Raw genomic sequence first — 12,516 nt, 5'->3', positions numbered from 1 at the left:
CTATTTAAATATAGTATATAATTATGTTAAATAATTTTTCTTATAGAAATATATAATATACATAAAATACATAAAATATAATAATTATTTTCATATTTTTATATCTAGATTAAATTACATTAGAAGTCGCTTAACTATGTTTTTTTTGCTATCTTATTTTAAAAATTACAAAATAATCACTCAACTATTAGTAATTTCTTAAATATTTTTTAATATTTTACCATACTTATTTTATATTTTATAATTTTTACTTATAGAGCTTAAAAATTTATTTATAATGTAAAAATATTAACTTTTGTAAAAAAATAAACTCTATAAGTAAAAAATTATAAAATATAGTGTAACATTTAATTTTATGTTATTAATTAAAAGAGGAAGGAATCCTACATTGTCTAGGAACAAGCTGCAAACCTATTCATAAATCTATATATACACATATATCACATCCCACATTGCCAGAAAAAACAAGGGAAATAAAACTTTGGATCTATATAAAGATCTGTTTTGTAAGTGCACCCATGTCTTAGCACGTTTTTGCTGACATTGGGTAAAGTGCGTCCCTGTCAGCGCGTTTTTTTGAAATTTCCTCTTAAATAGCTTCCACGTAAGCACGTTTTGGATTTTTTGGTCCATTCCGGTAAATAAAGTTTTAAGTAACCTATTTTTGTAAATAAAATTAAAAATGAATTTTTTTTAGTAAAATAGTCGATTTTAACGTTTCGAAATTATGTAAAATTAAAATTTAACATTTTTTTTATGTTGGTTCTTTGAGAGGGCAAGGTAAGATATATTCCAAGACTGAAAACAACGATGTAATTTTTTTTATGTTGTACCAATTAACTTGAATCTGACAGATTGCTTGTCAAACAATATGTTTAATTGAAATATATCTTATAATTAAAATATATTATATTATTTTTAGGTTTAATTGAATTACAAATAATATAGGTGAAGAATTAAAATCAGGTATTTGTCAAAGAATCCATTAAAAATATATAAAATAATTTTAAAAAATATGTACATATTTAATTATATTTTTAAGTATTTTAAAAATATTATTATATAAAACTATAAGATAACTCAATATAAACAAAAATAAAGTAGTGGAAATAGTTGAAAGTGTTACTTCCGAATATAGATTTTAGGATTTGGAAAAACTAGGTGAATTAATTAAAATTTAAAGAAATTAAATTATACAAATACTTAGAAGCTATTTTTGATTCAAAATTAAGCACTCTCAAATATTGTTTTGAATATAACTGTGGTTAAAGTATTCATCAAACATTCATTAGATACAAGTTTAAACTGTGTTATTTTAATCTCTACCTTTAATATTCTATATAAAAAAATTGTAATAATCACACAATGAAATTTATTTAATCTATTTATTTAAATGAATTTTGATTATAAAAATATTTGTAATTTTAATACTTAATTAATTAAATTAAAACTAAGAAGTAAGTAAAGTTCATATATTTTAATCGAGAGTAATTTATGCTTTCACAATTATTGGAACGATATTAGAATTTAAAATTTCCCTTTTACTTGCATTCTTTTTGTTTTATATATATAATATATATTATAATTATATGCTATATTAATGTTGGTTAAATTATAAATGCAGAGATAAAGGTATAATAAAGATTATTGTACTAAAAATTAGATTGCATTTTATTTTCTTTACTCAAAAATAAATAAACTAGTCATTGTACATTAGATTAAAGAACAAGTTGATAATTTCTTTTAAAAATTCTATTAATTTGTACAGTTAAAAATTGATGTGATTGACAAAATAATCAGACAATGATATGTGATGTGCCACGTGTACCTTATTTTGACATACATAAATCAATTTTTAACAAAAAAAATAGATGAAACTTTTAATGAAGGACTAGTTTACTCTTTGATCTAATGTTTAGATACTAATTTGTTTAATTTTTAAATAAAGAAAATAAAATACAATCAAATTCCTAATGAAAGAGGTTTCATGCAACTTTTGCCTAAATTTAGATTTTTTAAGGTTTAAATTATATTTATTTCCAACATGGACCATATATCAGGTTTTCTCATACTCAAAATTTTTTAGACTAAATAATTACAAAAGAGAATTTTTTTTTTTAAACTAAATAATTACAAATTCGAATAATTATGAGCTCAACTCTAATGATTATGTTAAATTAGCTGCTAAAGAAACTTGTCGATTGGCTAATTGACTGAAAAAAGAAATCTGGGCAGTCCAAAAAAGAACGACGTCGTATTAGAAAGTGGGCCCAGGACACGTAGGGTTTGTTCCATTAAAAAAACGCTCCAGATCCAACATAACAAATTCAAATCCACAGTTTTCATTTAAAAAAAATAGATAAAAAAATTTCAAACTGTGTTTTGTTTGCTCTCTAACGGCTACATTTCTGTGACTTGTTATTGTTTTTTGCTTTCACTCCATCTCTCTCGCTTCCTTGCCCTAAATCTTCCCCCCCCCCCCCCCCTTTCTCTCCCTTTTTCCTTTCTGTCCAAAGGAAAGAAATATGAAGCATTTCATGTTACCAAGAAACACGATCTTGAGAGAGCCGATGGAGAACACCCCTTCTTCCCCAAACCCTACCCCTTCTAAATCCAAACGTAAACACCCTAAACCCTCCAAAGAAAACGCCCCGCCGCCCGATCCCAACTCCCAACCTTCCCCCGCATCAACCGCCAAGTTCAAGTCTCAGTTGCCTCCTCGCCCGCCCTCCTCCAACCCTCTCAAGCGCAAACTTTATGCCGAAACCCTCCCCGACAATGCCTCCCTCTCTGGAATTTCGGATTCCGGTGTCAAGGTTTTTCTCTTCTGAATCAATTTAATTTAATTTCTTAGATTTCAATTTTTGAACTTTCTTTTTCTTTATTATTGTTTGTTTTAGGTGGTTGTACGGATGCGGCCACCAATTAAAGAAGAGGAAGAAGGGGACACGATTGTTCAGAAAGTTACTAGTGATTCTTTGAGTATCAATGGGCAAACCTTCACGTTTGACTCAGTTGCCAGCTCGGATGCAACTCAGGTACTGACGCCCTCATCTTTTGTTTCTTTAGTTTCCCTTTGTTTGATTATTTGTGAAATACCCTAAATTTTGTTTCCTCTTAAAAATGCAGCTAGATATCTTCCAGCTTGTAGGAGCACCTCTGGTCGAAAATTGTCTTGCCGGGTTTAACAGTTCGGTGTTTGCTTATGGCCAGGTACTTGCTTCTTCATTTTCTTTCATTTATAATCTTCGAATTACTCTTGAATGGATTTATAACTTTTTGATTTGTGTGTGTGAATTCATTGATTGTCACTAGACTGGAAGTGGAAAGACTTATACCATTTGGGGTCCAGCCAACGCCTTGTTGGAAGAAAATTTATCAAGTGATCAACAAGGCTTAACTCCCCGTGTGTTTGAGCGGCTTTTTGCTCGTATAAATGAGGTAAAACCATAAAAGTTTCTACTATTTTCATCAATATTTATGTTTTGAATGGACTATTTGTTTTTTGACCTTCTGTGTTGTAGGAGCAAATTAAGCATGCTGACAAACAACTCAAGTACCAATGTCGCTGTTCTTTTCTTGAGGTAGAGTTAATTTACTTGTTGTGATACTGAATTTTGATAATAATCGAACTGTTTAGCTTTTCATTGTTCTTATTCCTTACCACTTATTTTTTTATTTTTCTTTTGCAGATCTATAATGAGCAAATCACGGATTTATTGGATCCAAATCAAAGAAACTTGCAGGTAGAATGGTTCATCATAAATAACTTTTCAAATACTCTTTCCTAGGATTATTTTTTTGTTTTTGTTTTCTTAGACTGTTTATGATTTTCATCCAGATAAGGGAAGATGTAAAATCTGGTGTTTATGTTGAGAATTTGACAGAGGAGTATGTAAGTTCGATGAAGGACGTGACCCAGCTGTTGATAAAGGTTGTTTTTTGTGTGTTTTTTATACTTTCCAATGCTTTGGCTGCTATTTGGTTTTTTGCTTTGTAGAACTTCTCTTTATGTTTAGAATAATAGCATTAAACTTTTTCTTATAGAAAGGAACACTTGTATGTACTTCTTATTATCTTGATCAGTTTATTCCAATTTGGTAAAAGCAAATAGAAACTTGACTGTTAAATTTCAATCAAATAATTATATTCACAAGCTTCACTACAAAAACAATGCAGGGATTATCAAATAGAAGGACAGGTGCGACTAGTATCAATGCTGAAAGTTCCCGTTCACATAGTGTCTTTACTTGTGTTGTTGAGTCTCGATGTAAGGTAATAATGCTTTGAATTTCACATGATTTGTCGAATTTTTTTTATTGTTATGTTTGAGCAAATATACATCTTGTTAGTTTACAAGTTTGTCGAACCTAATCATGGCATCAATCTCTAATTTGTGCATTTGTTAATTTTGTAAATAATAAAATTACAAGGATCTAATCATCTGCAGAACAATTGGAGAATATCTCCTATTTTTCATGGGTTTTTCTCTCTCAATTATACTTGAGGATTCTGAAGAACTCTCTTTTCTTGCAGAGTGTGGCCGATGGTGTAAGCAGCTTTAAAACAAGCCGAATAAATCTTGTTGATTTAGCAGGCTCAGAGAGACAAAAATTAACTGGTGCTGCAGGGGAACGCTTAAAGGAGGCAGGAAATATTAACCGTTCACTCTCACAGCTTGGGTATGCTCTTTCTATCTTTTCTTTCATGTGCATGTCTTCTTTCAGATCATCTTTTATTGAAACTCTATATTCAACTTCTAGCTGTTACCTTATTGTTCAAAAAGGTGGATCTTTCAACTTTTGACTACAGTGTAGTAGTAGGCATCGGCATTTTCTGAATCTTTTAATTTCAAATAGTTGCCAAATAAAGTACAGAGCATTGTTACAAAAAATGTAAAAATGCAATAAAAATAAGTTATAGTAAGAAAATGTATGTCCAAAATTTTAAAGAAAACTATTTTTAGCATATATTTGACTGAAAGGATATTGTCTGTAGAAAAAAATTGAGTTTGTGGATTACAGTTTTTGATACATAAAAGGTCTATGTGATATGATGTATGGGGACAATTGCTCAATTCAGATCTAATTATGCCATGTTTTCTTGCTTCTTTGTTGCATAAGCATGTTTTCATGGATCAAGAGGCCCAGGCTCTTAGATTTTTGATAATTTTATTTAATTTTGGAGTTCAGGAACTTGATAAACATCCTCGCTGAAGTTTCCCAAACTGGAAAGCAAAGGCATATTCCCTACAGAGACTCCAAGTTGACATTTTTATTGCAGGAATCTCTTGGTGGCAATGCAAAATTAGCCATGGTCTGTGCAATTTCTCCAGCACAGAGGTAACGTGATAGCTGCTCTTATTTTATTTAAGACTCCCCCCCCCCCCTTTTTGTCCGAGGGAAGTTTACATGAGTCATAATGCAGCTGTAAGAGTGAAACATTCAGCACACTACGATTTGCTCAGCGTGCAAAGGCAATCAAGAACAAGGCAGTTGTTAATGAAGTAATGCAGGATGATGTAAATTTTCTGCGAGAAGTGATTCGACAGTTGAAGGTATGTTCTCATAATCAGTTTTTTTCCCTTATCAGTTATGTGATCAAATATGCAAATATATAAAATGTGGAGGGAATCATGCAGGATGAACTCCATCGTATGAAATCTAATGGAAACAACCAAACTGATCCAAATGGAAGTTACTCAACTGGATGGAATGCCCGTAGGAGCTTGAACTTGTTAAAATTTAGCCTCCATCATCCAAGGACATTACCTCATGTTGATGAAGATGGTGATGAGGAGATGGAAATTGATGAGGAAGCTGTTGAGGATTTATGTGCTCAAATAGGTCTGCAACCAGCAGATATATATCTCCCTTCAAATGAATTATCCAAACAAGAGATAATTGAATCAATTTCGGGAAATACCACCTCTGAAAATGGATGCGCTGGTGATCTAGTGCCTAACTCATCTGAAACTTTTAAAGTGCAAGATGCTGAGGATACTGATGTGAACATGGAGGAAGAAATCTCTGAAGAGCCTAAAACCTCTGAAATTATGATTGTTGATGGTGTTGAAACTGCTACAAACACGCCAAACATTTTTATTGCTCATGAAAGTGTCAAACAGGATCCATGCCAGCTAACTGTTGAAACAACCGATGGGGATTCTTCTGCAATTCTTAAGTCTCCAACACCAAGTGTCTCACCTAGAGTGAATCAGAGTAGGAAGAGTCTGAGGACATCATCAATGTACTCTGCTTCACAGAAAGATCTTAGGGATGATAAATCAGAGACTATGCGGGTCACACCAACCGAACATTTAGCAGCTAGCCTCCACCGTGGTCTTGAGATTATTGATAGTCACCGACAGAGTTTGGCATTGAGGAGGTCATCATTTCGTTTTTCATTAAAACCTGCTGATTCTAAGCCAATCCTTGCAGCTAGAAAAGTTGATGTTGGAGTTCAAACTTTTCCACAAGAAGAAGACCCAGTAGTATTTCTATGTAGCAATTGTACACAGAGAACAAACCTAGATGGCAAAGAGGATCCTGAAAACTCTAACCTGCAATTAGATCCTGTTGATGAGTCCGATTCTGGTGACAAAACCAAGAAGCAAGTCCCGAAGGCAAGAAGTCTCAAGTCCTAGCTTTTGAGATTTATATCTTCTGCATCACTGACATTATTTTACCTTTGTATTGCACAGGCAGTGGAGAAGGTTTTGGCTGGATCTATCAGGAGAGAAATGGCTCTTGAAGAGTTCTGTGCCAAGCAAGCTTCTGAAATAATGCAATTAAACCGTTTGGTAGGTTTCTTGGTAATTTTACCATCAGCCATCATCATCGTTGAGAATTGTTGATGTTAAATTTATTATGGGCTACTATTTACAGGTGCAACAGTACAAACATGAGCGAGAGTGCAATGCTATTATAGGGCAGACAAGGGAGGATAAAATTCTTCACCTTGAGAGCCTTATGGATGGTGTTTTACCTACTGAGGAATTCATGGAAGAAGAGCTTGTTTCCCTCACCCATGAGCACAAGGTATATTTTTGTTCTTTTCTTTTTCTTTTTCAGTTAAACATTTGTATGTATATCCATTTCTTACCTATTGCCTACAGCTTCTGAAGGAGAAATATGAGAATCATCCTGAGGTTTTAAGAATAAAGATTGAGCTGAAAAGAGCTCAGGATGAGCTGGAGCGTTTTCGAAATTTTCATGATTTGGGTGAGAGGGAAGTGTTGTTAGAAGAAATTCAGGATTTAAGAAATCAGTTACAGTATTATATTGACCCTTCTTCCACATCAGCTCGAAGACGAAATTCTTTACTGAAGTTAACATATTCATGTGAGCCCAATGTCCCTCTACCCCTTAGAGCAATACCAGAGACAAATGAGGAGAGTGCTGAAGAGAAATTTGAACAAGAGAGAATCCAGTGGACTGAGGCCGAAGGCAAATGGATTTCCCTTGCGGAGGAATTAAGGACTGAACTTGATGCTAGTAAGTTGCTGGCTGACAAAAGGAAGCAGGAACTAGATATGGAGAAGAAATGTGCAGAAGAATTGAAGGAAGCAATGCAGATGGCTATGGCGGGACATGCAAGAATGCTTGAACAGTATGCTGATCTTGAGGAAAAACACATGCAATTGCTTGCAAGGCATAGGAATATTCAAGAGGGAATAGATGATGTTAAAAAGGCAGCTGCTAGGGCAGGGGTCAAGGGTGCTGAATCCAAGTTCATAAATGCCCTTGCTGCTGAAATTTCTGCATTGAAAGTGGAAAGGGAAAAGGAGAGGCGATACCTTAGGGATGAGAATAGAGGACTTCAGGCTCAATTAAGGGATACTGCTGAAGCAGTTCAGGCTGCAGGTGAATTGCTTGTACGGCTTAAAGAAGCAGAAGAAGCTGTGGCTGCTGCCCAAGTAAGTGAAGTTATTATTCGTTTTCATGAACTTCTTAACTTTTCTGCTTGATACACTGTAATTAAGCTATTGTTTTTTCTCGAACACTTGTTTCAATTTTCCACTAAACAACAGGCAGATCTGTAGGCATAAACAAAGACATATTTCACGAGCACAGCATTTATCAAATTCGATATTAAGATTGTTGTTACACATTAAGTTTTCATCTCTAATGAAAGCTGATAGTTAAAGTGTCTGTCCAGTCTGGTAACTAAGTAGGAAACATTCAGTCAGTTTATTGATTCACTATCACAAAAGTTACAAGATGAGTGGATGGAGGGACACTATATCCCCCCTCCTCCCCCACCAAATTAATGTGATTTCAGTTAACTTTTGCTACAACTATTGAATCAGATCTTTTTACCTCAAGTTTAGAATATGTCTCTTCCTGAGTCATAAAATTCTATTTCTTTCTTTTTGCTGAAGGGCTGGGATTTAAGACTTTAGATGGCCAAAAGTCTAGAACGTAGTTCTGCTGTGATTTCAGTTAACTTTTGCTACAACTATTGAATCAGATCTTTTTACCTCAAGTTTGGAACATGTCTCTTCCTGAGTCATAAAATTCTATTTCTTTCTTTTTGCTGAAGGGCTGGGATTTAAGACTTTAGATGGCCAAAAGTCTAGAACATAGTTCTGCTGTCTTTTTGCAGTAAAAAATATCTGTGCTTTGATATTGTTTGCTTCAAATTGTAAGGCTGTTGGATGAACATAATACTTACTTCATTTGGGATTTTGATTAAACTGTTCCCTTGGTTTCATGAGCTTCAGACTTGTTGAAAATTTTAGCATTGTTCTCATATCCATCTGTTATAAAATAATTGCAGAAGCGGGCAATGGAATCAGAACAAGAAACTGAAAAGGCTCACAGACAGATTGAAAAATTAAAGCAAAAACACGAACGTGAGATCAGCACTCTTAATGAGCTACTTACAGCATCACGTCTACCTAAAGGAGGAACACAACATACTTTTGATAATGTTGACCTTGCCAAGCATGATGCGGGTGAGTTCCATGATGCCAATTCTGATCAGCAATGGCGACAAGTATTTGAACCCTTCTACAATGGTGAAGATGGTGAGTTATCAAAGCTTGAAGAAAACTCATCATGGTTCTCCGGATATGATCGTTGCAATATTTAGATCACACTTAACTGCAGAATCATGTATGTATTATTAGTAACAGTTTCTCTCACGTTTAATTTACAGAATCATGCCTACCTAAAGAAGCAATACAACATACTTTTGATAATGTTGACATTGCTGAGCATGATGCAGGTAAGTTCAATGATGCCAATGATACTGATCAGCAATGGCGACAAGTATTTGAACCATTCTGTAATGGTGAAGATCATGAGTTATCAAAGCTTGAAGAAAACTCGTCATGGTTCTCCGGATATGATCGTTGCAATATTTAGATCACGTTTAACTGCAGAATCATGTATGTATACTAACAATTTCTCTCGTATAGCTCCGAAACTCTAGCAGTTTTTCTGTTCATCTGGTTATTACCAGTTCTTGCCCATCTAGGTAGTGGGACCATTATCTTGGTTCCGTAATTGTTCTTTGTAATCAAATCCAGATTCTTTCATACATAAGAGTTGAATGAATGACTTGTATTCTTTTTCTTATCTCTTGGCAATGAAATGAAACACAAATGCGAGTAACGTGTTCATATTTAAACACAAACATGCATCATGGCACATATTTTTCCTATCCATATATGGTTTCCACATTCCAGGATAATAGCATTGAAGGCGAGACAGGGAAAGAAGACGTGTTCAACTTGTATTCGAATTTTCAGTGTTTTCTTTAAGGGTGTGTTGTGGTGATAATGGATATGGTGTACCCTCAAAGTTGTGTATAGACAATGGACCTGAAGGCCTAATTAATATGTTCTTTTTGAAGCCTTGTAGATAATTTATTTGTTTGGTTTTGTTGTCAATAGGATAGGGGGCAATCCAATCCCTCAAGCGGATCAAACACGGGGTTGTCTATGCCCCCCAACTAAATCAGGTAATCCGGTAATTCATGTGTCTGTATTGCACTTTGTATTTTTGTATTAATTGTCATATCATCAAAATCCTAAACAAATAATGCACATATATAAAATGTGCTATTTTATGCTTATTCATATCATTTTCATATCTTAAAACTTTTGTCTATAGGAGACCATAAAACAGAAGCTTGTGACTTGTCTTCCCTTTGACATAACTCTATCCAATCCTCTGGACCATTTCTCACGCTTTGAGATCCCATGGCTGGAGTGGTCATCAAACACCACACGAGCCACACAATACAAGGATTCTTGATTTTTCTTAAAATAATCAAATTAGATACTTAATGCATTTTACATAAATGTTATATGAATTTTTAATTTTTTAAACTACTCATGTTCATCATGTATTAGGATATAATTTTTCAGTATATGAAAACATCAAACATATTTGTATGCGTCATTTATCTCAAAGCTAGGGTAATTTAGCATTTGATGCTTTTCTTGTAAACATTGACATAAAAGGATAATATTGTAAATAAATATTGAATTTCTTTTTCCAATAAAAAATATTGAACATGCTTTTACGTGTTCATATTTTTGAAAGGTATTTATTTCATTTAACTCTAACTCCAAAAATAAATCTGGATAACATTTTCCTTTGATTTGAAAAAAGCTTTTCAATAATGTAGATATTTTATTTTAATGTGGAGGTTAATATTGAAATGTAATTTCATCATTTTGTAATAAGTGGAAGTGAATAACCAAACCAAAAGTATCTATCAATTTGATGGTGCAACTAATTTTACCTAACTATAGTTAGATGGGGATTACATTTAAATTAAGTGTTATGGTTTTTATGGCCATTATTCTTATAAATTTAAGTAATTAAAATCTTGAATTGAATACTGACTACCACTCACAAAAGTATATGTGAAATTTATAATTTTTATACCATGCTTAAAATTATCTATAATCCCACATAATCAAACCCATATCTTCTTGTATCGATAACAATATTATTATTAATTAAGTTAATATTCAATCTGCACAAATAATATTTTAAGTTACAAATCTTATGCTAATATTTTATGTTATAATTGAATAATTATAGTCTTTAATAAAATAAGTAAACAAAATATTCCCTTTGTCACACTTTCTTTTACGGAATCTCTTCTCAAACATAAAAATTTTTGTTATTGAATTTATGTGTAATTATTATAAATAAAATATGTAGTGTGTTTGGATAGCTACTATAATTAATCAGTTTTATTGAACTTAGTAATTGTGCATGTATTTAGTCATGATAATTTTAAAAAAGTATTTATATTTTCTCTTTATATTTTTTAAGATGTAATTACATTTTTGAAATAAAATTGTCTATAAAATTAGAGTTCCTTGTAGTTTCAAAGCTGTCTAATAATTATAGATTTTTACAATTATTTTAAAGTATCCCAACATAACGATAAGCATAATTCACTTCATATTTGTAGCTGAAGAATTTTATTTTGCATTTGGAAAGCTTTTTGTTAAGGATTGGACCATGTGTCGAACCCTGAACATATATATTATTGTCTTTAGTAAAAGTTTTATCTCTCGACTCTATCAAGAACTAAAGTGCTAGAAGAGGTAGCGGAAAATTTACAGAGTGAGTGTTTCATCTAGTTCCTAAGAAGTCAAACTACTTGAACCATTCTCTATAGCATATAAGGCACTTATGGGTGAGAATGTTACCACTAGGCTAAAATCATTTGATAATTGAATTGGATATAATTACTTGTAATTACATATTGTGATATGTTTAGATAACCATTATAATTAAATGTGTTTCACTAAATTGAGTGTTATTGGACTACCCAATTGCATTCTCAAGTCTTTAGCAAAAGATGAGAATTGAAAGAATTATACCAAATAATTAGTGATAATTACTTTCAAACTTTCCTTTTAATTTTTAATTTTTAAAATATAATTATTACACTTTTATCAACTAAACACGTTATCATTATAATTACTATTCAATAATTACATGTTATAATTCCTCTATAATAAAACTTTCAATTTCCGATAATAATTTCAAAGTTCACAATTTTTTATTATAAAACAATCTTTTGTAGAAGAAGCATACAAAAATATTGGGTTTCCATTGGCAATGTTTAGTCACAGTCAGAAATCCTGCTAGATTTAGTCCCATAATTTGCTTTGGCATTTTTCTCATTGGTTGGTTCATAATAACGTCTAAGAATTAACATAAATTCCCAAATCTCAGGTGATAATAAAATCTCTTTTCTTTGACTTATTATCAAAGCAATAATATTAATATCCCTTCATCCAACTCAATTTGTTCTTTAATTATCAACCTTAACCAAATTTAACCCCTCGAAATTATATAACTATTCATGGTGGAGTCAAATTTGAATAAAATAAAATATTTTATTTAAAGATGTTGAGGGATAATTGGATGACAAATTTCGTTACGAGAAATTTAGGAAATATAATTTGTCAAGAGTTGATAAGTCCTTTAATAAATTAATATTATATACGATTGGAGTTTTATCTTCCAATTTTAC

General features: G+C 32.2%; 1 protein-coding gene across 2 annotated transcripts; it reads left to right on the top strand.

Moving 5' to 3' along the window:
* The first annotated feature begins 2,340 nt into the window (after positions 1-2,340).
* On the top strand, positions 2,341-9,642 carry LOC108486978 (kinesin-like protein KIN-12B). Of its 2 annotated transcripts, none has more exons than XM_017791151.2 (17): positions 2,341-2,816; positions 2,901-3,038; positions 3,130-3,213; positions 3,316-3,441; positions 3,525-3,584; positions 3,693-3,746; positions 3,842-3,934; positions 4,180-4,275; positions 4,537-4,682; positions 5,193-5,342; positions 5,428-5,557; positions 5,642-6,625; positions 6,704-6,802; positions 6,888-7,040; positions 7,118-7,918; positions 8,782-9,031; positions 9,232-9,642. In XM_017791151.2, exons 1-17 carry the CDS (start codon positions 2,526-2,528, stop codon positions 9,369-9,371), a joined length of 3,795 nt encoding a protein of 1,264 aa, XP_017646640.1. In that variant the 5' UTR covers positions 2,341-2,525; the 3' UTR covers positions 9,372-9,642. The 2 variants fall into 2 exon arrangements, with proteins under 2 accessions (XP_017646640.1, XP_017646641.1); XM_017791152.2 differs by having other exon boundaries at positions 8,782-9,119; positions 9,232-9,369.
* Positions 9,643-12,516: the final 2,874 nt, after the last annotated feature.

Source organism: Gossypium arboreum, chromosome 10 (assembly GCF_025698485.1).
Source record: "Gossypium arboreum isolate Shixiya-1 chromosome 10, ASM2569848v2, whole genome shotgun sequence".
Taxonomy (NCBI): domain Eukaryota; kingdom Viridiplantae; phylum Streptophyta; class Magnoliopsida; order Malvales; family Malvaceae; genus Gossypium; species Gossypium arboreum.
The sequence above is the reverse complement of the archived record's forward strand: the minus strand, read 5'-3'. Positions and strand labels throughout refer to the sequence as shown.